This window comes from Natator depressus, chromosome 5 (genome assembly GCF_965152275.1).
Source record: "Natator depressus isolate rNatDep1 chromosome 5, rNatDep2.hap1, whole genome shotgun sequence".
Classification (NCBI taxonomy): domain Eukaryota; kingdom Metazoa; phylum Chordata; order Testudines; family Cheloniidae; genus Natator; species Natator depressus.
In genome coordinates, this window is record NC_134238.1 from 97,994,688 (window position 1) to 98,020,920 (window position 26,233).

The 26,233-nt window shown below is 42.5% G+C and overlaps 1 protein-coding gene across 2 annotated transcripts in view; it reads right to left on the reverse strand.

Moving 5' to 3' along the window:
• ENTREP1 (endosomal transmembrane epsin interactor 1) overlaps positions 1–26,233 on the reverse strand; it is a 43,036-nt gene that overhangs the window by 12,233 nt on the left and 4,570 nt on the right. For both annotated transcript variants that reach the window (XM_074953279.1, XM_074953280.1), the window contains 7 exons: positions 25,775–25,831; positions 15,944–16,054; positions 13,536–13,664; positions 12,888–12,995; positions 12,597–12,730; positions 3,784–3,913; positions 2,322–2,400 (listed from right to left, as the gene is read on the reverse strand). In XM_074953279.1, the coding sequence (XP_074809380.1) occupies positions 2,322–2,400; positions 3,784–3,913; positions 12,597–12,730; positions 12,888–12,995; positions 13,536–13,664; positions 15,944–16,054; positions 25,775–25,831 (748 nt within the window). The remainder of the gene's footprint in view (positions 1–2,321; positions 2,401–3,783; positions 3,914–12,596; positions 12,731–12,887; positions 12,996–13,535; positions 13,665–15,943; positions 16,055–25,774; positions 25,832–26,233) is intronic.

Here is a 26,233-nt window from a genome sequence, read left to right on the forward strand (position 1 = left end):
AGCTGGGGAGCTGCGAAGGTGGGGGGGGGCACCACGGCTACTGAGCAGTTCTGGGGTCCCTCTGCTGCCACTGGCTGGGAGCTGCAGGGGGTGGCTGCAGGGGGCTGGCTGGCTGCTGCGACGGCTGAGCCGCTGCAGGGGGGACCCCGGCCAGCAGTGGCGGCTGGGCAGCTCAGGGGTCGACAGCAGCCGGTCAGTTGTGAAGGGTCCTGCCACTCGCAGATGCTGGGCTGCTGCAGGGTCCCCCACTGCTGGCAGAGGCTGGTCAGCTGTGGGGCCCCCCAGAGTCACAAAGTCGCTGAACGTCACGGATTCCACAATGTCTGTGACTGACATAATCTTGGCCTTACCTATACTATAGCCTTCTTGTGCTCTGTTCTCAGAGCTTGGTTGCTCATAATGCAATGAAGTACCAAGATCCTCACTCAGTTTGTACTCAGGCAACATGCCATTGGGAAGCAACAGTAGTTTGCCTATGTAAGTACCTCAGGATTTAGCCTCATACATTCACTACCAGTCTTTTGTATTTCTCTCTGTTCATCTCACTGCTACACAGCATGTCTTAGAAGAGCTTAAGTGCTCGTTTTCAGGGGTTCCAGACTGACTGGTACATTTATGTCTAGATAATACTTAGTCCTGCCTTGAGTGCAGGGGACTGGACTAGAAGACCTCTTGAGGTCCCTTCCAGTCCTCTGATTCTGTGATGATGAGGAAATCTGAGAAAAATAATCACACAGAAGTACAGATTTAAGGGAATCAACCTTTTTTTTTTTTTTTGGTCACCACTTGCTCACAATGAACTTTTATTACAGTATTCATGATTCCAACTAAGGAGCTATTAATGCTTGGTTTATTTCCTCGCGCCCCCACCCCCCAACACATAAACAGTTAACTTTCATATTTGCAATTTGGGTGTGGCTTCAACTTTGACCTAGATTCCCCCCCTCCAAACAATATCCTACTTTTTCCTCAGTCACACTTCTTAAAAATAATAAAGATTCCTTTTGCTTTGCTTCCCATTCATCCTACCAGTGACTTTTAAGACCACTACGGTGTGAATATTTAAACAAGGAGACAAAACTACAGTTTAGACTGATCTTATAGTCAATTATGGTCTTATTATTCCCTTCAGTACCTGTTTATGACAGGAGGAACACTAAAAATATAAATCTCTGAATGAAACAAAAAGCAGCTAGTTGGCAGTACTTTTTCATCTGATTTAACCTCTTAATGACAGATGGGTGGGTAGCACCTATTGGTCTAAGTTTTATACTGCTTCAGCACCATGGTATCTCAGCAACTCTTGTCGGGATGTTATGTGTCTGCTCCCCATAATACGTGGTAGATGTTTTGGACTTTTTTTTTTTAATGAAATATTTTTTAAACTTGCCATCAGTCATTCTCACGTCCAATGCTTTAACACAGGTCTCCTCTATGCAACACAATGGATCTGTGTTTCAAATGGGTTCCTTGGTATTATTGTGACTAATGTAGATGGGCCCACAGACTGCTTGAATGTGCAACCATCTTCTGCACAAAATATAATCTGCATTATAATGGTGGGTTAAAGAGACAAAGCAACGTAGAGGTTGACACCATAAAGCTGAGCTGCATTGGAAAAATTTCCCACTGCTGAATGGATGTCAGCAAGGGTGTAGATGAACTGGTACTGAATGTGGTTTAACTGCAAGTTAGACCAAGAGAAACCACATCCAGAGTTGGTTTAGTAAAACGAGGTTAAAACCTACTTCGAACAACTCTCAACCACGGTTTTCTAAAACAGTGTTGAATAGAGTTTGTCCTGGCCTACACTGGTGGTCCAGCCATGTTCAGCACCAGTGCAGCTGCACCCCTTGCTAATGCTCATTGTCAGCAATGGGTCATTTTTCCAGTGCAGGCCAAGCCAGAGAGGAAGTCCCAGTTTAGAGACACTGCACTGTAATGAGCCACAATGGGCTATACATACCACAGCAGTATCCGGACACCACCCATGCCATGGCACAGACAGGGGAACACCGAAGCTAGATATTTATAAAAAAGGAAAATGCTTTTCCACCACATTGTTTTCTAATTCAATTGCTAATCCTGGCTCACCCTCTAGTGTGTGGATAACAGGTAACTTGCCTGCATTTTAAAGAATATTAATTATTATGTGCCATTCTATATCTGTAGGCTTGTAAATCTGTGCCCATCCTCAAAGCAATAAGCACATAGCAAGATATTGCTGTGGCTGTGTTCAATTAGTTTTGGTGTGAAACTCTGGGCTAGATCGTTTAGATTACTTAAAACGGTTCTACCAGTCTAAGGTCGTCCTCAGTTACCTTGGGAGACTTGTGTATCGTTTGGTTCTGGTGGGCCAACGACAGCTTCTGCCATATCTGGAATTTGGAATGCACCTCCCTGGCATACAAAATTAGCAATGGTAAAAAATTTTAATCTCTTTCCTTTGAAAAGTTCCCTTTGCACTTTACAAACATTTACCATGTAGAGACATCAGCATCTACCACAGTAAAATCACTATAGCTTAACAGTGCACAGCAATGCTTTATAAAAATAACCACATACTGTATGTACGTATTTCTCTGCAACAACCAGACTGATACATTTTTACAAATGACATCCATTGTCCAGTTCAGACAATATTATTATACAGCTATTTTAGGATCAGATTATACCTTGCAGAGCTTCCTTGAAACATTTTCATGTGGGAAGAATTTAGGCCAGCAGTGAGGCTGTGGGGTGAGGACTCCCAGTCCCATGGATCTCCAGGGAAAAAACTACCTGTTCCCACTGAGGAGCTGTCCCACCATGCTGCCCTTTAGGCCCTTTCCCTCTTGGTATACTGCCATGCTTGTGCATACAATTTTTTAGCGGGAAGGTTGCTGGTGTGGAACCTGAGTTACTACTGTTTCAAGCAGTGGCAACCATTGGTATCCCCTAATTAGCGAGAGGGAATGTTGTGCAGAGAAGCTCCTCCCCACTCCACCCCCCAGAAACCCCCTGGTGCTTCAACCCTGTGGTAGGGCCTCCAAAGGCTCTGGAGGAAGTGGGATCACGCAGCAGAGCTCAAACTCCCATCTCCACTTCTGCTCCTCTCCAGCCATGACTTCACTGTTTCTGCGGTACTCTGCATGTACAAGCAGAGGGCCAGTAGGTCTGTTTGCTGATCACTATTTGCACGAGTAGTGGTACAAGTGTCAGGAACAATCACATTCAATTACTAGTGCTGAACACTCCAAGATCAGTTTAATTCATTCCTCCACAAGGCAAATCCTTTCCTTAGCCTGGTGGTTGCATTACAGAAGACCGCCCCGAATGGCTGCAGAGTTATATTTACCTAAAAAGGAGCTACAAGAAGAGGTGGACTTTGTTTCATTATAAGATGAGGAGGAGGGCTGTGAGCAGCATACCCTGCTTTACATGAAAACAGCTGCTGTCACTATCAAACATGCTAACAGCAATGAGGAGAAATATGTGAAAGGCTAATGGATTCATGTTTAGGAATGATCCATTTCAAAGTTGTATCCAGTTTTACTTGCTCTTAAAAAATGCCCCCCACAAATGCTTAAGAATCCAAATGAGGAAAATGCCTCTGCTGGATTTCCCACTATCTGCAAAAGTGAGTCCGGTAGACTTTATCTACTGATGTTTGCAGTGATACAGGATTGTGTAACCCAAAGGTACTATCCTGCCGTACTAGATGTACAAGTTCAGTTCTTCTAGCTCTCAGTTCAATCTTATCTCTGTAGTAAAGAAAGGTTGCTAGAATCCCATGGACTGTACCTGCTCACGACTGATCTGGCTCACCACAGCTTCATATGGAGGAGGGGGATCCAAAGGACAGAACACTTCAACTCCTTTAATTCTAGCTCCATAAATATGTGGCAATGGAATAACATCTGATCCAAGCATCCTAGGAAAAATAATTTTGTATTATTCTCCTCCTCCAGGCAGCTTTCTACCTGCAAAAAGATACGATTAGCTAGAGAATTTCATTGATTCTGCTGTGCAGGCTCACAGTAAAAGTTCATGAACGCAGAGACCAGCAAAAGCTTTTTCCAGAATGCCATGGGAAACAAACATCTTGGATTCATCTCTCCAGAATCTTCACAAGGACTTTGAAACAGCCAAAGAAGAGACTGCCCCAAGAGAATCCCTCTCAGTTTAATACTGAATCCAGTTCATCCAGATATGAGAGTTTTGGATATAAACATTCAAAAATAATCCTCTCAGGTTGGGCATCCAAAAATGGGGGCAGCCAAAATTAGATATCTGTGATCTGAATTTAATTCTAACTGAAGTCAGTGGGAGTTCAGCAACTCTTAGAGGTGCTCATGACCACATGCCTTAGATTATCTAAATACAGGCACACAGAAACTGGCACCAAGCTTAGAGTCTACTTTTGAAAAGTTAGTCCCTGACACTTTAGTCAGTGAATAGACGCAGATATGATTGATGAATCCTATTAGCTCACTGTTGAGTCTTTGATGCAAGGAGATCCCAGTAACCCAACATTACAACAGAAATCTCTATCAGCCCTTCCCTCCTACATTTCCCTTAGAGATATCTAATCCAGGATAAGGGAGTGGAGCTCTGTTTTCTATGTCTGCTGAGTCTGTGGTTGTAAATGTTACTTTTGATTGCAGGTTATTATCCTGCCACATTTAACATCTGAATAAACAAACATTAGTGACTGACATCTCAAGGGCTGTTTCCTCACAAAGCACTAAGGACTGACTTTGAGAGTCACTGGGTTTTGAAATCTCCACTAAAACCCTCATTTTCACTGACCTCCAACTGCTATTCACATTTTCTATTTCCAGATTGTGGGAACATAATTTTATATCACCAAAAAAAAAAAAAAAAGGAATTCAACAAGCATCCCCTATATGGTGTGTGGACAATAGAGTTTGTGCCTAAAACAAAACCGGAGCCCTCCAGATCCAGTCCAAACTTTGTGGCTTGAGCTGCTCTAGCTGACTATGGCAGAGATATATCTGTATGTTTGACACATTTCACCCTGAATGTTGGGAGCGTGTTGCGGGGGGGGGGGGCGGAGGGGGGGAGGCAGCAGTGGGTTGTGGGACAGGTGGGGGATGAGAAATGCCTGTGAAAGTGTTATTGAGGAAATCCAGATGAATTGGAGCAGGAATGGAAATGCCTAAAAAGAGTTGCAGAGGGGAAAAGAGGAACATAGTCAGCTGCTTGCAACATGGGAGGAGAAAGAAACTTAGGAATCAGTTGGTGATTCCTTAGTTGGTCAAGGAGATAGAGTGGGAAGCAGGGAAAGAAAAGCAAGGTGGCCCCTTTGCCAAACCTTTATAAAACTAAAAAAGTTTGGGATCAGTTCACTTTGGGGAAAAGCATGAAGTTCAAGCTGGTTCTCATTTTAACCAAACTACTACAGCCATCCCTAAAAATAATGAGTTGTCATTATGTTAAACAATGGAAGGGAACATTAAGAGGCTAATTTTACATGATCACTGTGCAATTCTCAGGTATTCCATATGTACACTGAATCTGGTGTTTTAATATCACCCATGATAATGGAACATGTGTCCCCTGTATATTTACTTCATGTAAGGAAAGGCCTTACTGAACCTTTCAGTTTTCTTCTGAAACTAATCTAATCTTATCTAGCGAAGGTGCTCCTATAGCATTTGCTAATATAGAGTCTTGGATTCAACATTATGTTAAATTTTACTTGGGGACATAGGATTAAAAAAGCATTTAAAAAAAAAAAGGAGTTCGTCTGTTTAATACTTAAGCAGTTCCCATGAGTGCTGGGGGGCAGGTTCTCTTTGTTTGTTCTTTAGTTTGTTCATGATTTTTTATTTCCATGCTCTATTTTTATGGTGGTAAGAGGAATTCATGTAGTAGTGACTCATGGAATTTGTATCAGTTTAAGTGAGAAACTAGGATCACTATTCATCCAACCTTCTATTCAAGGCAATATTTCCCTGTCCATCAAGAGAGATTCCTTCTATTCTCCTTTACCAGCATCTGCATCACAGTACAAATGCCTGTCGTCACAGGGCTTGTCCCAAGATTTTAGTGAGTTGGAGAAGCCATCAGACTATCTCAGTGAGAGCATCAAGGGTGGAAGACATTTACAGATTAAGATGTTCATTTGCAGTAAAATCTTACACTAAAACTCACAAGGCAGTGGTTTCTGAGTACGGACTACATGAGGGTAGAAAAATAATAGTGTACTGGCCCCAGGACTTTTTTTTGTATGGTCATTAGGGCCGGTACACTGCTCCCAGACTATGACATAGTTCTGTATTGGTTGTGGCTTTAGAGCAAAAAGGTTTGCAACCTTTGTCATCTCCTTCCTCGAAAACAGAGGTTCTCAGCCATGTACTCAAAGGTCTTCCAGGGGGTACTCAACTCATCTAGATCAGTGTTTCTCAACCTGGAGGTTGCAACCCCCAGTGGGGAATCATGGGCTAGGTTTGGGGGGGGTTGCAAGTGCAGTGCTGGCAGTAGGGGTGACAAGTAGAGCAACTGCTCAGGGCCCCATGCCACAGGGGGCCATGCAAAGCTAAATTACATGCAGGCAAAGGCATTTCATTTGAACAGAATGTGTCCTCAGTCCTTCCTATTGGAGCTGTTCCATTATATTTAACTATGAATTGGGGCAGCACAAATGTCAGGATCCCACCTAAGTCCCTTAGTGCTGAGACAGAAGAGTTGAGACCGGGTCTACTTGGTCCATATTACAGGCAAACAGCACTGTGACTGTAAGGGGGATGAGAACGAGCATGACTCAGGCAAACAAGCCTAAGACCAAAGAGGGGCTGTTCAGTTCAGATACCACAGACACATTGGTAAGTCCCTGAGAACGGGCATGTTTTGTGAATGCCACAAGCACTGAGATCAGGGTGGGGAATGCAGAATAGACACCATCAGTTCATGCCAGAGCCTAACACCCAAAACCAGGGTGGGGAATTGAGAACAAGCAGTCTCAATTCATGCCCTAGACACAGAGCCCTGAGATTGAGGGTTGGGTTGTCCAAATAGGTTTGTGAGAGGCATTCTGGAGCTCCCCTTACATCCTGTGCTCCTGGGGAGAGAGGGGCAGAGTGAGAAGAGCTCTAAACAAGCTCTAGCAAATAATGATGGAGTGATTGGGTGCTGCCAGACCATTCTGTGCTTCAATTCTCTTTTCTGTGTGCCTTCTCCACATCTTCAAATGCTTCACTGAATATTTGAGCTTTCTCTAAGATGAGTCTCAGCTCATCTTCTGGGAGAACATCATTGTTCATGCAGTGGCCAAGTGCCATCCGTTTCAAGCAATTCTTTGCCTCATTTATAAGTTTGTGGATTCTACTGCCATGGTTATATGCTTTCCTCTTAGAGCATGGCTGATGACTAAAGCACCATAGGTCAGTGGTTCTCAACAAGGGGTAATCAGAGGTCTTCCAGGGGGTACTCAATTTATCTAGATCAGTGTTGCTCAACCTGAGGATTGCAGCTCTCAGAAGGGGTCATGGGACAGGTTTGGAGGGGGTCATAAGTGCAGGGTCATCATTAGGGAGTGGCAAGCAGGGCAACTGCCCAAGGCCCCACGCCACAGGGTGCCACACAAAGCTAAGTGACATGCTTTAGCCCCAGGTGGCAAGGCTTGGACTTCAGACAAGGCTCACAAGTGAAAAACAGGCTCAAGTATCACACTGAAATGCAAGTACAATATTTATATTCCAATCAATGTATTTTATAATTATATGGTAAAAATGAGAAAGTCAGCAATTTTTCAGTAATAGTGTGCTGTGACTTTTGTATTTTTATGTCTGATTTTGTAAGCAAGTAATTTTTAAGTGAGGTAAAACTTGGGGTATGCAAGACAAATCAGACTCCTGAAAGGGATATAGTAGTCTGGAAAGGTTGAGAACCACTGCTCTAAAAAGCCAGGGACTGTCATCTCTCTAGTGACCTTTAACTCACGCTGGCTGCATGTTCAAGATCTGCAAAACCAAACCTGAGGGTGGCGTTGTCAAACTCTCAGTTGAACCATGTCACTGGGACGTTGACTTCCCAGAATCTCTTTAGATTTGATGATGGTAGCAAGTCCAGTGACCATGAAAATAACATCAGTCACCAGGACGTGGACTGAGGTTTGAAAATGCATGATGGGTTTTTAATATCAGAGGGGTTTTTTTTTTTAAATAACCAGCTCTTCATTGTGGGGAATCCCTCCAACCCCCAAATAAAATTTAGAGCCAAATATCAATGGAGTTAATGGCCCCCTGAGCAAGAACTCCGTCCAGCCCCTAAGTGCACACCCAGAAAAATATCATCTGGGTGTTTACTTTCTACCATATTCTTCCTGTGGAAGGTCCCATCTAATCTACAACAGTTACTGCTATTATGCTAATCTTGAAAAATTACTTAATTACTATGTCTGCTTCCTTGTAAAACAACAAGATTACAGGTAGAAGTAAAACATACCGCATCTCTAATGCTAGTTTCTTGTCTGTGTCTGGCATTAAATAAGAAATTAAAAAGGTTTCAGGGAGAGCACATCGCATGGATGTACAAACAAACAAAAATCCACTGGCTTCAACAACAATGGATTTGGCTCTGCAATTTGAAGGGTGGAGGAGGATGTGTGCTCATTCGAAATGCGTCCTTGGCATGCATTTTGGTCTCTGCAATGTTTCCTTTATATTAGAGTATCTCCGTTTTGGAAGTTCCCCAAATGTGCTTCACTGATGGCATTTACATCGCCTGGAGGTAGCTCCCAATCTATTCACTTCTGAACAAGGCTGATCTGGTTTTGGAAGCTGAACCCACTGTAGTTCCAGGATAGAAAAGCAGGTCACTGAACCTACTTGGCATTCAATACGCAAGCAGGGGGAGGGACGGGGTAATGGAGGAGAAAAGGTCAGGTCAAATCTAAATCACACATTGCTGGACACTGTGGATCTGATCTAAGGAGAGTCATGTTTCCCAGTCTCCCAAGAGAGGAAATTAAATCTGTCTGTTGCTTTCTACTTCTGAGCTCACTACACCATCAAAAATACACCATAACTGAAAACAGCCCTTGTAACACCACAGAATCACCCTTTTCATCAGCAAGACATGTAATTACATTTCCATTCTCTGCTAGCCTGAAGCCCATCTCTAGAACAGATTAATAGCAATAAGAATATTTTATTTACCTAATGAAAATCCTTACTGTAGAATGACAAAAAATAAAACCTCACTATTTTGGGACTGAAGGATCTGAAGCTCTGCCTGGAAATGTTCAACTGAATACTGGTGCCAGAAACTGCTATTTTAGGGCCTGCCCTAATTTCTTCTAAGAATTAATTAACCTAGTTTGCTTTTGCAGAAGACACAAGAGTTAATATACACCCAGTTGTGAAAAGTACATGGGATCATCCCATAGGATCTTTAATAGCTGCAAGAGTCACGGCCTTGGTTATATCTATCATCTCACAGACAACATCTCCAGCAGTACTCTATCCTTTAGTGCCATACTGTGATCTATCTTAAACTGCTGCAATTTGGAGAGGAATTTTTTCCATATTCTAAATCTGTGACTATTACAAATATTCACAGGTGGGGTTTTTTTTTTTTAAACACCTAGGATATCTATTATTTGTATTACAGTAATGGCTACAGGCCTCAAACAACATTGTACCCCATTGTAGCAGGTGCTGTATGTACAGAGAGAGACAGCTCTTGCCCTGAAGAGCTTACTATCTAAGACAACAAACGGTGGGAGAATGGAAGTATTACTGTCCCTATTTTACAGAAAGGAAACTGAGGCACAGCGAGATTATGGCCCCAATCCTACAATAAGAAGCATAAACTGGCCTCTGGGGTGGAAACCTGAAACCTACAAACAAAACTGAAACTTGCTGGATTTACTACATGATTTTTAACACACTTTTGTGAAAGAGACAATTTATATTCTTATGGATCTGAAGCGAACATACTAAAGAACACCTTCCTATTTTCTCTTTCTGACATTTACCCATGGGAAAACTCCCTGGTAAAAGCCACACAGCTACTCCTTTTATCCTCCTTAAGACTCACCTTTGCTGTAATGCCTTCTAAACCCTGCCTAATGAACATGGATAGGCAGGTGATGAGGTACGACTGTTCCTCTTCCCCTTCCTTCCTTCTCCTACTCCCTGGTACTAACTCCTCCATGTCTGCCATTTCCCCTCACCCTACCTCTACCCTCAATAAATAATTAAACCAACAAGAAAGCGCAACAACAACAAAAGATGTATCTAACAAGGTTGTTCCAGTTCTACATCATTTTCTTCTGACTGTATGTTAGATCCGTGTTCCCTTAGTCTGTTTGGGTCTTTTATATTATAAACCCTTCAGGGCAGAGACTGTCTCTTTATCTAAGTTTGGCAGCCCTGGAAACTGAAATCCTCTCTTTGTGCTTGGGAAAGGTGCTGTGCAGGCAATAAAATGCAAAGCCCTCCACTGAACTGAGATGACTAGTCTCTATCTCTATGGCCTACAGCAGGCCTCAGGCCATGCTCTTCTCACAGGTCCTCAGAATTGTCCATTTGGTGCCTGGCACATCTTGGGAAAGGGGCTATATTGGTACCTTTGCAACTCTCTGATCCTCACGCTGCCAGGCTCTGGTCCAGCCAATGTAGGGTGAGTCTTCATAGCAGAGTTAAGCTAGGCTCTTACTCAGGGTTTGCTGCTAACCCCCTCCTGTCCACACAAAAAGCCCTTTCTCCCAAGTTTGGTGGTGCTTTTATTCTGGGCTAGCTGGCTCATCTGAAGCTATAGGCTAAAGCCCAAATGCTGCTTTCGCTGTGGCTGGCAACCTGTGCACTATGCAGGGAGGATGCAGGCTAAACCACTGTTGTGCTGATAGCCCTCCTAAGCCTTCACACAATTCCATCCGTGGGCCTAGAAGGACAGATAAGTTCTCCCACAATTCATTAGCAAGAATGGAGTGATTCATCTTACTGCAGCACTGAAATCTATGAGCTATCACCCCAGAAGGCCCAGAGACAAACAAGTGAATGCAAAACCGGGGTGGAGGGCGGACGGACGGATAGCTCAGTGGTTTGAGCATTGGCCTGCTAAACCCAGGGTGTGTGAGTTCAATCCTTGAGGGGACCATTTAGGGATCTGGGGCAAAAATTGGGGATTGGTCCTGCTTTGAGCAGGCAGGGGGGTGGACTAGATGACCTCCTGAGGTCCCTTCCAACCCTGATATTCTATGATTCTATGAACCAGTGTGGGCCCAATAACGCAGGTAGGGCTTGGCACTGTAGGTCACACCCAGGCTAGGCTAGGCTAGGCTAGGCTAACCCAGGTACTCAGGCCTGGGTGTCAATCATGCTAGTTAATTCTCCAGTGAAGTGGTCTTAGGGCTACTTTAGTATATACCAGCTGTAGTGACCCCCCAACGGGGACAGTTCTGGCAGCCAGAGATCACCAGAATACAAGGGGACTTTTCCCTAGTCATATTCCCTGCACAAGGGGGAGCTGTGAAGGTGGATATCAATGCTGACCAGCTGAGCTGTCTTTAAGGCTACTCTGTGCATCAGGAGTGGTGCAAAGCAGTTGGGTCTAGCTCTCAGTCTGGCCTGGCTCAATTAAGAATCTACACATCATCACAGATATTCTCAATAATGTCAGATTACAGTATTTCTCTTACTTTGAGACAAGCGCTTGCAGACACTTAGATGAAAACTGCAAATTTATGCCCTCAGGCCAAGCTGGAATTACAGTAGCTATATTGCCCTACATCATCCATCCTTTCAAAAGCATGGCAGTACTGTACAGTGAGTTACAGCAAGAAATGTCTTTGAGAAGATGAGGTTAAGCAGTGTTCCATAAGACAGCGGTTCTCAACCAAGGGTCTGCAGCCCCCCAGCCAGTTTGAGGGAGCTGCAGGGCCCCATGGCTGAAGCCCAGTGCCCCAGCGTCCCTAAGGTGCTGAAACCATGAGCGGCGCCATGGGAAGCCCCGAGCCCCAGCACTCCCCCTAGCACTAAAGTACCGAGTACAACACCCCTAATGGGGCTGAAGCCCTGAGTCCCAGCACTCCCTGTGGGGCTGAAGCTAGGAGAGGAGCCATATGGCCGAAGCCCAGCATCCCGAGCCTCAGGATCCCTGCAGGACTAAAGCCCCGAGCCCTGGTGTCCCAGCAGAACTGAAGCCAGGAGAGGAGGCACAGTGCTGAAGCCCGGTGCCCCAAGCCCTGGCACTCCCGTGGGGCTGAAACCAGGAATGGAGCTCTAGGGCTGAAGCCCATAGCCCTTAGCCCCAGCGCTCTCAATGGGACTGAAGCTGGGAGCCACAGCACTCCCTGTGGGGCTAAAGTTGGGATTGGAGCCATGGGGCAGAAGCCCGGAGCCCAGAGCTGTCCCCTCCCCCCTGGCCTGCAGTCTGGAGTCCTGAGCCGTCCAGTCTGTGGCTAAAGCCTGGAGGCTCCCATGCACCCGGTGGCTTAAGCCAGGAACCCTGAGCCCCCCTCACCCTCCGCTGGGCCCGGGAGTTTTTATAGCATGTTGGGGTGGGGCGGGGGCTCAGAAAGAAAAAGGTTGAGAACCCCTGCCATAAGAGACACGTAGAAAAGACGATGGTTTCGTGCTTTTTACCTGCGATTCATTCTGGGTGTGCAAGAGTAGAACGTAGCAAAATATGATGGAGGTGGCACAGGTGGTATAAAGTCCTCAGGATCTGAAATGCGGCCTTGTTCTTCAACTTCCTCTACAGACACCTGAGATTCATCCTAATCAAACACAATCTCTGTTAACCAACAAACTTCTCTACGTGGTATAATGTACAAATAAGCATGAACAGATTATATAGAAGATCTGGCTACTGGTTCTGCAGCTCTATGATCATTACTACTGTATTTTATTAGATAGTGCCTTGCACTCACTTACTATGCAGGATCTTCTTGTTGCAAATATCTGCAAGTAACGCAGGGCAGCTGCTACCAAGCATACTGTGGTTGTCAGAGCATTGAGGGCACACAGAGCAAAGAGAACTTTCTGAAGAGCAAAAAGATTATGAAAGTTATACATCAAACATCTGTGAAAGTCGAAGGAGGAGGATGACAGTAATAATATTTGCAATCTATATTTTGACTCAATCTTCCAGATGATCTGTGGGATCTGGCTAATTTCTAAGGGTTTATTAGGATCCACTAGGGGGCACAGAATGAAGGGGAGGGGGAAATCAGAGGAGTTTCAGGTTGCTGAAAAGAGGGTCAAATCTTCTCCAAGCAGGAGTCCTGACCCTTCTCACCAACTTGCTGTGGGAACCCTTCCCTCGTTCCTTGGGCTAGGAACTCACATGCTTTCCTAACTAGTCCAAGAACCAGGAGAGAGGAGGAGGTGCTTGTCACCAGCATAGTCTGCAGATCAAGAACAAACTACACTGGAGCCAGAACAGTTCCTGGGCAAGGAAATGGGCTGGAAGTCAATGGGAATTGCTACATGGCAAACGCCAATACACTTTAATATTGTATTTTCTCCCTGGGATGTAAAGATTCTCGAAGCATTAGTTCTTTGGTGTTGCTTTCACAGTACCTTGAGTAGAAGGTGAACGGCGCTACATGACTGGACTGGGTACAGCTTCAATGCATTCTCTTTCTCTGTGCATTTGGCTGGGTGAAATTCTTCACAGCAGAAACAAATTTTGCTTTCACCCAGGTCCACCTTGAACAGTAAGAAAAATAATGTGAATTATGATTTAATTTACTGAGCAATTTCCCACAACACATCTTCATGTCTAATACACAGCTGGATATGCTCTACAATATATCTGACTTACCTAATCATATGCATACAAAATCAAATCTGCATAGTTCAGTATGCCAGTGATTTATTTGTTCCATTACCATCACATTAGATATATTTGTTTCTCTCTTAACTAAAGATATCTTTGAATTTATCAATGAAGTCTTTTGAATTTATATTTAATCACGGTCTTATTCTTCACAATCACATCAATATCTGAATGATCTCCTTTGATTCTGCACTAGCAGGTTTACTTTTGGAGCAGCTAGTCTTTTTTTTAAACTAACATGTAATCCATATTTTGTATCTGTAGTATACGCTCCCATTGGGCGGTCATTAGCACAACACTACACCAATAATAAATGTTTCGGACACCAAGAAAAATATTTCTTTCCTTGACAACTCAGTAAGATTATACCTGTGCTCCATAATTGTGTTTGGAACTTTCAGGTTCATTTTGTCACCTCAATTTCCAAGTACAAATTTATATAGGCAGCTCTCTTCAATACTTTTAATTAACTGCCTAACTCTCCCCAGTCACAACTTTAGAGGTATTTCCCCATGTGTACCAGATCATATAGTTATCTTATGTCCAGGACATTTCTGAGCTGCAGCCTATGGTTTCTTGAAGAGATGAGCACTGAGATTCTCAATAAAGCATTTAAAATTTCTTGTCTGAATTATTCTCCTCCTCTCCAATATCTCTCTCAATAGGTTGGGACTTGTGCAGACTTTGACTGCCAAACTGCTTGTAAGCACCAGAATCTGATATCATTACTCCAACTGATATGTTCTGGAAGCTACATTGGCTTCCTGTGAAGTAAAGGATTATATGTTGTTAATAAAATCTAGGGCAGGCGGGGGATCAAAATCTTCATAAGTCCCAACATATCAACACCTATCAAATCTGTGGGATCTCCACTGTCCCATACACTTCAGTTTAGTTTAGATCATTTTGCTGTTTCTTTACATTACAGAGAGCTCTTTTGCCTTCTCCCCATCTTTCTACAGAATGCTCCCCCCTTTTATAGTCATTGTTCTGAGTATCTGGTAAAACAAGTCAATTATTAATATGTAGTTTATTTGGTCTCACCTTTTAATATTTTATTTTTATGAGTTCTACTAAGTGTAATGAACTGAAAAAAGAACACTGTCTTGTACATCATCTTAATTAAATATGATTTTCCTAGTTTATAAGAATTAGGCCTGATTGCTCTTTCATGCTTCTCAGACTGCATATTCTCTCCAGATAATAAAACAAACCCTTTATCACAATCGTGCTGTTATCCACTATATAAAATAAGTATATCAGCCTGTCAGGATGTGCTGTTCACCAACATTTCAGAGGCAGAGGTATCTCTGGGATTCCTTCCCACATTCGCTTCTAAATGTGACTGACCAGCTCCATGTTGAATCAACTTGTACTTCAGGCTGTAAAAGGCAGGACATGGCTCCTACTGTGTCCAAGAAAGCCACTTCTGGGCCAGCCACAGGGGTTTGCTAAAGAGCAAGGGGCATCCTATTGCCTAAGGACTGAGCACAGTGCCTCCTCAGCACGACCAGCCCAGGGACCAACAGCCTGAACTTGGATCATATGCATGCATGGCAGCCCTGATGTGGCCAATGCAACGACTGTTTCAACAACACACTTTTAAATATTTCCCCTAGTCCTATAGCTATTAAGATTTGTGTCTGAGACTTTTCAATAGCCAATTTTATTTATTTTAAACTAGTTTTAAAGAGCTCTACCCAGTGATATTGTGACACTGGTAAACCAAGTGCCAGCTCTGGCCAAAGCCGTAGGTGCTGGCTAAGAACTAACAAACTCGTAGCTGGAAACCAAAACAGCTCACCTGTATGTTAGTTTTGGTCAAAATAGGTATGTTTTATAAGAACGAATTTAGTGTTTAGACTCTGTGAAAAGCTTGTGAATTGCTGCATGTATTAATCTCACTTGGAATGGCTGTATTCCATGCTATAAGGAAATATGTCACATGGTTAAAGTTAAGCATATGCTTAAGTGTTTTGCTGAATCAAAGTTTAAGTCAATATGTATTATTTTTATTTTTGCTATTCTGTGGTTGCACTTCACAACATCTTGATTTGCTGCATAGATTAATCTATCAGCACACTTAGAAATCCAGCAATGCCAGCTGCAGTATGTGATATGTAGTCAAGGAGTTACCAAGTCTGCTCACCAGATCACATCTTGGTACACTGGACACAAACTGAGCGCCTTGACATCCTAGAATAAATCCAGCCAGGTTCAAGAGAACACAGACAACAGACAGCAAAACAAACAGGTTAACCTGAAACAGAAAAACATAGTTAACAGCAATGGAAAAAAGATAATGAAGTGAACTATAGTGAACTAATAAGTGAACTAATCCTGGCCATATTGAAGTCAAGGGCAAAACTCCCATTGACTTCAGTGGGGCTAGGATTTCATCCCTGCTTTCTTGTCAAAAAGGACTGACCTTGTCAATTATTTTGGACACGAACTTTGTGCAAAACTTGTTGTCTACCCCTTTTTCCTCAGAGTCTGTACAGCAGCAGACTATATGCCCTGCAGGTCAAGTACAGAGACCTATAGGTACAGTAATATTCTCTTATTAGCACTGCAAGAAATAGTTAGTTACTTTGGTGTTTAGTGCAATTTAAAAGAGCTGAAAGAGCTTTTGAACCAGTTTTAAAAGGTTATTTTTCTACTGGTGAGAGAGAGAGATATTTTCAGTTGATTCCTGCAAATTGTCTAAAAGCCCTAGAAGGCCAGCACCCTGACTAGTTGAAGGATGTTCCTGCAGTGATTTGTAGAGTTCCCAACTTCCATTTTAGATTAGCCTCTCAACACAACTGGATCATTAGGAAATTTGAGGCGGAAACATCTTGCAGCACCATTTATTCAACACGGGCAATTTTCAAAACTGTTTTGCAGGGCAAATACAACTAGGAAACAGACACATTCAAAAAATTTCAATTCTAATATTTTATTTCCCCTCTACTACCAAAAATAGAATCCCTCCATTCACATAACAGACAATGCTTCTGATCTGTAAAACCATCATAAGAACATAAGAAAAAATCATCTATTTGTTTTCCACCCCAATACTGAATTGATTTAAACATTACTTGTAACTAACTCATTACTAAGAGCTGTGTTGAATCAATACCCACTTCCTATACATTCATCAAGGTTACCCAAATTACCTCAACTCAAAACTGAATCAGAGAACATGAAAAACACAGTCATCTTATACAAAATATGCTTTTAAATTCCAGTTGCTACAGGAACACTGGAAACCTAGCCAATTTAATAAACGAGTTAAAAGTAGTTCCATGTAAAATACCTGCCCTTGAGACCGCCTGCCAATTTTTATAGTATTACATTTGAATTTTCCTATTTTTCATTCCACTGTTGCTATGTGAAACACACACAGACACGAAGCAAAACTGACTCATTACACTGGGAAAACAAAGTGACTCTACAAAAAAGGGTTGTTCCAAAAAAGAATTTAGTTACCTAATGCCATTCTAATCCAATATTTAGACCCTCAAAATCCCTGCTCTGCTGCCACCTAACCCTGTAAGCTCCTAAAGTCCCTAGGCTCTTAAGTTTCCAGAGATAAAGTCCCTTAAGCACCTAAAAATCTACCCTGGGACATAAGCACAGCCACCTCAGTCCAGACACCTCGCTCACACCTAAGCCCCTATGGGATCCTCAAACTAGGCATCGCCTCACCTACTTCACCTGCAAGACCTGATACAGTAGACATGCTCAGAGGCTGCCTAACAAATCAGGCCCCAAACAAAACAGCCAGAGGAGGTGGTGGTGGTGGTGCTGCAGCCACTCCACTTATAACCTTTATCCCAGTGGTTAGAGCATTTACCCAGGATGTAGGAGACATGTATTTGGTTTCCCCCTCTGCCTAATGTGGAACAGGGATTTAAATGCATGTCTCCCACTTTGCAGGTGAGTGCCCTGACCACAGGGCTATAGGGTGTTCTGGGGCAGGTCTGTCTGGGTCTTGCACATCCTGGGTCATTACGCTGACCATTGGGCTAAAAGCTACAAGGAGGAGGGCACCACCACCTATTGTTTTTAGCAAGAAAGGGTTTTGGCACCTTACTCCAGGAGAGGCTTCATGGCTGTGAATCTCAAGCAGAGATAGGTGTCTCACTCCAACCTGGATTTAAGTACCTCAGGCCCTTTGAAATGTGGGGCTTAGGTACACTCCTCTCTTCAGCACTTCCTATTGGCTAGCTTAGGCGAACCCACACCCAACTCACAGGCTTCTGTGAATCCTATTCTTAGGCAGCTAACTCTCCCCATGCATTCTCTAGGCAGCCTGGGCACCTAACTCAGGACTGCAGATTCCACTAGGTAGCAGGGCACCTAAAAGTTAAGCATTACAACACTGAGTCTAAGTGCCCTTTGTGCTTCTAACCCAGAGTGCTGTCAAATATACACACACACAGAAAAGAGGGAAAATGCCAAATAAAACTATCCCTTAAAATGGGGTGATCTACAGCAAGTTAAAAAAAAAGAAAGTGGAAGCGGTGTCACTTAAGAACCTTTTTGTGAAATGTGTCCATCTAAAGTGAGGTCATTCAGGTTCAATTGCTTTTATTAAAAAAAAAAAAAAGAAACAAATGACATATGCTTCAAGGAAAAATCTCCAAAAATCAAGAATTAAGGTTTCTTAAAGAAATAATAATAGTTAGCACCCAAGTATCACTTTTCAGCCATAAATCTCAAGACACTTTACAAAGGGAGGCAAGTATCATTATTCCCTTTTAACAGATGGGGAAACTGAGGCCCTGAGGGATGACGTTACTTGCCCATGGTGACAAGCCATGAAAGACCTCAGGGCAAGGTCAAAAGGAGAAAAGAGGAGGTGAAACAGAATTCATTTTCTTCTTCAAGCTCAGATACAGCAGATATTCTACCCCACAAACAAAAACATTCCCAGTGATCTACAGGCCTCAGATGAAAACCATGCCAATTTCCTGGAGCAACTAATGGACCGGCTTTTCAGCATGGTACTGGAATCTGCCAGGATTCATTGTCTTCAGTGACCTTAACTTCGACACGGACAATGCCAAGGATACATTAGTACTCAATTGCTTATTCTGCATGGAATCCATCAAATCTTAGTCAGTAAAAGCTTAACCCTTTCCTCCTAGTTTCAAATGCAGGTTTCCAGTTTCAGAAGGAGTAGTGAAATACAGAAGTTAAAAATAATAATTAAGGATCAGTCAAAGAGAGAAATCTTACTCTTTTACATATACAAAAAAAGCATACCAGCATGTACTTTGGAAAGTCTTCTCAGTAAATCCTAGTTTACATGGAGACAGCTCTGGTCTGGGTTTTGTTACGTGCATAGAATCTTCTTATGACTATAGAAACTAGCTACTGTACCCAATCTGTTACAGTGAGGCGTTCAGTTTATCCGGGCTGGAACTATGACGTTCACTAACATAGTCACCTGCATGTAGAAATAAGAGTTTATCAAAGCTGGTCCAGAGAGGAAGCAACTCCATTCACCTCCTCCTGCTCCCTGCAGAGCTTGGTGTATATTACTCACTGTAATGCTCCATCCATTTTGCAAGCACAACAAAAAGGGTGCACTCCAAAAGCCAATGTCCAAGATGTTTTTTTGTTTTTCTTTTTCAGATGAATGAGCATCTCTTGGTGAGAAGGAGCATCAAGAAACATTTTAATCTTGAAGATAGTGAAGTTTGATTGATAAGTTCCAGAAAGACATTTGAAATGTACCCTCACTTCTTAATTACTTCTTGGCTTAGTACATGACCATAATTTGACTTGGGTTAAAGGTGGGTCGGAGCAAATTTTTGAAAGTGCCAAGACACTTAACTAATTGATTACAATTTTCAAGCAAATTATTCTATGACTGTTTACTGCTAAATTTAACTTGGACTATGCATCTACCCAAGGAAGAAAGAAGCCCTTTATATGGGCTAACTGGATCTCAGTACACAAGGGTAAGTAGGGCTATGAATCAAACCCAGGTAGTCCCCCTTTCTCTGCAGTCAGAGAAGGCAAATTTATTTGAATAAAGGAGAGTTAACATATGGAAAACACTGTTGAAGATAAACAAGCTATTTTAAAAGTCAAAATACATAGGGACCAAGTTTGAACTGCAGTGATAAAAATAGAAACATGCCAAATTCTGGCGTCAGCTGCATGCCCAGTTTGGTCTACTGCCCTTAATCCTTTTAGTACTAGATATGTATGGATTGTACAAAGCTGTGAAAAGTGTTGTGGTACTTTTGCATGAATTAGACTATATGAAAATAAAATGCATTATATTAAGGCCTTGGTTGAATGATTTTTCCAGCAAAAAAGAACATACACACACAGGATGGATCTAAATTCTCTCAGCCAATGAGGCCGGTCCTGCTGTCACTGAAGTCAATGTGAGTTTGGCCACTGGCTTCAACAAGAGCAGGAAGAGGCCAAGTAACAGAAATAACTTACAAGATAAGGCCATAACCCCACAATTCAGAAGTATAAAATAAATAATTTATTTTAAAAGCAATATTATGCCATATTTTAGATGCAGTAGCCAGACTCCTAAAATCAATTGGTGAAGGGTATTTTTTTTAAGTGTGGAATAATTTGAGTATATAAAAATAAGTTCAAACTACATGTAAAATATTTTAGTGTGTCATACATCTAAATTATATTTATTATTGCACATAGGAATCAGTCCTGCAGCTTTTATATGAACCTAACTCCCTTTGATATCAATAGGCATTCTGGATGGCAGAGCAGGAAGGAGTCAGATTTTTACTGACCTAATTTAGTAATATCTGCTTCCTAAATGCAGATGAACACAGAGCACAAACACACTTCACCCTTTCCCCCAGTACTACAAATATTTACACATATGCTTAAGTCTGAGCACCTACTCCTGCTTAAAAGTTAAGTGCTTGCATAGGCATTTGCAGGATTGGGGCCTATGTCCATAGCTTCCATTTTCACTGCTCATCCCTCCAGTTAGGTCTCCAGCAGCCCCTGCCTCAGCAGGTGAGCAAGCAGGGAATCAAGGACCTCTGTATAAGTAGGGGCATAGCGAGCAGATCGAGGGACGTGATCGTTCCCCTCTATTCGACATTGGTGAGGCCTCATCTGAGTACTGTGTCCAGTTTTGGGCCCCACACTACAAGAAGGTTGTGGATAAATTGGAGAGAGTCCAGCGAAGGGCAACAAAATGATTAGGGGTCTGGAACACATGACTTATGAGGAGAGGCTGAGGGAACTGGGATTGTTTAGTCTGCAGAAGAGAAGAATGAGGGGGGATTTGATAGCTGCTTTCAACTACCTGAGAGGTGGTTCCAAAGAGGATGGTTCTAGACTATTCTCAGTGGTAGAAGATGACAGGACAAGGAGTAATGGTCTCAAGTTGCAGTGGGGGAGGTTTAGGTTGGATATTAGGAAAAACTTTTTCACTAGGAGGGTGGTGAAACACTGGAATGTGTTACCTAGGGAGGTGGTAGAATCTCCTTCCTTAGAAGTTTTTAAGGTCAGGCTTGACAAAGCCCTGGCTGGGATGATTTAATTGGGGATTGGTCCTGCTTTGAGCAGGGGGTTGGACTAGATGACCTCCTGAGGTCCCTTCCAACCCTGATATTCTATGATTCTAAAGCTGAGCACATCTGAAATGGAAATCACTGACTGGCACTACATACAGTAGCATACAATGCCATTTTTACAGTCATTTTTTAGAAGAACCGTAATGTGTTTGGTGGAGTTGCCTGGATCAGTTACAGCCACCCAGTTTGCATCTATACTGTTAATTTCTTCTCCCTGGGCATAGGACTTAATATTTATTTTTACTGAATCTCCCTCCATTGCCTGCAGCTCTAATCTTTCCAGGTCACTTAGCAGTTTGGTTCTGTCCTCTCATGTGTCTGTAATCCCTCCAATTGCAGTGTCATCTGTATATTTGAACACAGGCTTGTTTTTTCCTTGAGAGAAAATCGAAACAATAAGATTGACAAAGCAGCCACATAGTATGCAGAGATGTGTGTGATTTTAGCAGTTTATTGTAGTTGCTCGACAAGCCAAGGAAAAGTCTTAGAAAGCATCCTGGACAGGACTGCAACTAACACTATGCATCACTGCTTGAAAATGGATAGATGCTTTCACCAATAGGACACAGACAGCTACAGGGATCATTTGAAAGTGCTGCATAAAGCACCATTGGTCTATGGGCCATAGATAAAAAACCACTGGCTAAACATAAGCAGTAAAGAGAGAGAGAGAGAGTGCGCGCGCACGTAAGGACAGAGGACCTTGTTGCTGCGACCAGTGTGATGCGTTAGAGATGGGTGTTGACCACATTGCTTGTCTGTTACCAAACCAGTTGAGCCACTGATGTGATTTTAGAAAAAAACACTTCAGTTAAAGGTCAAATGTAAGAGCTCATGGGAGGAAGAAGCTCATGACAGGAAGGAATAGTTTCCATAAAGATGTGAGCGATGCCTAACTCAGTACTGTGGAAGCCAACATCTCCTGCCAACTTTGGGGGAAATACCCCCCCCACAAAACAGGAAAACCACTCGTCAAATGCTAAAAACTGAATTGCAAAGATGTTTGGTGACTGAGCCTAAGAACTGAAAGACTTGAAGCTAAAATCACAGTATGTTTCAGACTACCAAAGCATCCTCGCTGATATACCATTGAAGGCCTTGCCTACTCTACAAATAGGCCCATCTCCAGGAACGCAGTTACAACATAGTTGTAGTGTGTATGGGAGCTAGCTTTTTATTTATTCTTTTACTATGTTCCCCATCTGTGCTAAAGCTTGGGTTGTATCGCGATCTCCATGATTCAGGATCACAAGCAGCTCCCATCTAAACAGTGGAATGGGGGAGGGGGATGGGACAACTGTGCTGCCAATTTGTAACTGAATGTAAATCAGTTCACTCAGCACTAGGTATTCCCTCATGGCCAGGCATGGCATAGCAGCTCTGTCCCTGGGTCAGCACCCCCTGCCAATGGTCACTACAGCACAGTGGGAGTTTCTCTGTCAGTAACTCAGCCCTCCAGCCAGGTTACCATCTTAAGTCTACCCATTCTGGGGTCACCACTGTCCAAACTTAAAAGTCTAAAAATGTCTTTAACAGAAACAAAATCCTTCCACCCAATCTGAGCAATTCCTCAACCTGTCTTTGGCTTAGCCTTTAGCTCCCTTGATGGGCTCAATATCCCTTGCAGTGGGCTTGTACACCCCCTTCTTTGGGGCTGGTAGGGAAACACAGTACCACCTTCTATGCTGGATTCTAGCCCAGGGCCCTGTACTGACCAGATAGGTGTTCCTTTACCTGTGCACCAGTTTTCCCCTGCGCAACTTCCTACCTAGCCTCTTAAGATCTCTTCTGGGTCTCGCAATCACTTCCCGGGTTAGTCAAGGTCTCTTCCCAGGCCTCCCTGCCTGGAAAGCTTTCCTTCCTGCTCCAAGTTTCCTACCTAGCTCTCACTCCAGCTCATTATCATCACTTAAGCCTAGCTCTCCTTCCCATTATTGTATTCACCTTCTGCTCTTTGTGGCAAGTTGTCTGTTTTCCCGCAGGTGGGGCTCATTCTGTGATCAAGTTGTCTTAGCACCAGGCTTTCCAGCCCCTAGGATAAGCCACCCTGTCACACAGGGTACCCCTCACAGTTCTGTTTATAGTATAGATGGGGCCTAAGAAACCTGTGTCAAATTTATCCTCATTTGGTCACATACAAATAAAACACCGAGGCAGTGACATTTACCTAAACGTGTGTATAGAAAGGAGAGTTAGGAAAAATGTGTGCTGCTTTATAAGATTGCCTAAATATGGCTAAGTGATAACGAGCTGCAGAAGCAGAATAATACAAGCAGTCAGTAGGAAATAAAGATTTATTTTATTAATATGAAAAGAATAAGCCCAAATAGCTCTTTGGACAATTTTTAATTACTACATTTGAGAGCTTCTAATCTACCAGTACATCAAATTAAACAATTTCATCACCTTTAACATTTGGTTTGGAAGCTTCAAGACAACTGCAGCACTTGTTTTTCAGGAAGAAGAGAGAATTTTAAAAGCATTTAAAATGGTAGAGTATTATCTGAAGAAATAGCAGCTCGAAGCATAGTTATGCATAAAAAGAAAGATGATAATAAGCTTTTAGCTCATGTGCATGAGAGAGGGTTTTAATGTTGACACAGCTATAGAAGTAAGAATAATGATCATCATTAGCCCAACAACAACTAATGTTATAACTATTCCACACTGTCCCAAATCTTTTCACATACATGGTTCAAATGCTAACATAAACTGGTGATGCAATACAACCCCTGGCAATTCAAAGCATATACCTGAGACTGTCCTGATTTCTGGAATGGTACTGGTGTCCAATCCAAAAACTATCTACTGACAATGTATGAAATCAATCCATCTGCACTAAAGAACCCATATGGTATGAATGTTGATTCTTTTTGAACCATTAACTGTCTGTCCTGGATCTTGGGGAGAGGGGAGGAGATCACACTTCAATAAAACATACACATATACAAAAATGAAAAATACTGAAGAGCCATACTTGTTATGAATGTAAATAAAAGGGTAAATGTGCTGATTCAGTGCTCAGGTACAACAAGAAATCATCCATGTAAGCTATAGAAAGGAGAATGTGAAAGAAGGATTAGACAGTAGAAGAGAAGGAGATAATAAGGAGCTGTAGTAGACCTCAACTGCTGCAATCATTTTTTTCAGATACAGAAACACCAAGCTCCTTACAGCACTGAAATTCTTAAAGACAGATGTCAAGTATCACGGGGTGGCCGTGTTAGTATGCAGCCACAGAAACAACAAGGATTCCGGTGGCACCTTAAAGACTAACAGATTTATTTGAGCATAAGCTTTCATGGGTAAAAACGCCACTTTTTCAAGTGGGGTTTTTACCCACGAAAGCTTATGCTCAAATAAATCTGTTAGTCTTTAAGGTGCCACCGGAATCCTTGTTGTTTTTTTAAAGACAGATGGTATTTATATTTATTTTTAAACAAATTTAGTGCGTGTGTAAACTGCCAGATTGAGAGCCCTGGATACTGAACTTCTCTATTTATTCACAGAACTGGTACGACCTAGACAGTAGCAGAGCAAGTTACACACTGTCCCACCAATGTGAGAAAGTAACTCACTCTACATACCTATTCAGTCCTTGGCCTGTCTTCCTAGACACCAACGGAGCTGGACTGAGACCACCCCACTTTACACAGCCCACCAAAAAAGTGTCACGTGGCACTTTTGGTTACTCTTGTCCTGAAACAGAGCTGAAACAGCGATCTAGTGATGAAAGGCTTCATATCCCATTTCCAGGCCCCTGAGACATCAAGACCCACAGACACAAAGAGCACTTGAGTTATTATATCTAGGTACAGCTTACATACCCTGTACATTTATTTACTTCTGTCAAAAGAGTGTGATATCTTAATTTCTTAAATATCTGTAGCAGAACAAAATCGGATTATATAAGACAGTAGTACTTAGGGTGACCTCTCTGCTGTAGTAGTAGTCACCGGTATATTACAGCTGAGTGATCAGTCCTGAAACCACTCCCTTTACGGAAACTTGAATAGCATTACCCACAAATGACAAATGATATACTCTGCTGGAGTGCTGACAAAGCAGAGTGGAAAAAATATAGGGCCAGGAAACAACACGGGATACAAAGATTTGAATGGTTATTCTAAACCTATAACTTCTTGTTAGGAAATACCTACATGAATGTGAAAAGCTCTATAAAAATTACAATAGTATTGCTTCCTCTCAGTAGAGTCCCGTAACTCCTATTCCTGCTAACAAGAGCTGTGTGCACAGAGAGAATAATATACCCCTTTGTGTGCATTGATCATGCATTCAATAATTCCAGCATTTTTTAAAGGGGAAGGAAATTAACCTCGTTATCAGTATCTCTGTTATATCAAGAGCATCTTGTGACATTTCCCTTACAACACATTTTAGCAGATACATACCAAAAGTACCACTGGTCTCTTCCACGTAGTTAATCCTATGATTCCCGACAAGATCACCTGCAAGAACAAAAAAACGATTATGCAAGACTGAACCGCCATATTGGCAGAGCCCCATTACAGCCCTCATCACCCAACACTAATACACTGAAAGACGCTGTTAACTTTAGGGTTCTAGAAGGAATTCCTTGTTTAAGAGAATGGGTCTGACTCTCCTCTCACATAGGAGTAACTCCACTGACTTCAGTAGAAATATACCAGTGTGACCCTGCCATAAATGGGTGGAGAATCAGAGCCAATGTTGATAAGACACTTCACTTATAATAATGTCTTACCTAATAATGTAATCAGATTTTTTCTCATTGTCCTTCTTTTTATTTTTTAGTCCATATACACAACTTTCCAGAAATGTACACAACATTTTTTCCTAAATTTTCAGTAAACTCAACCTCCTCAGCGAAC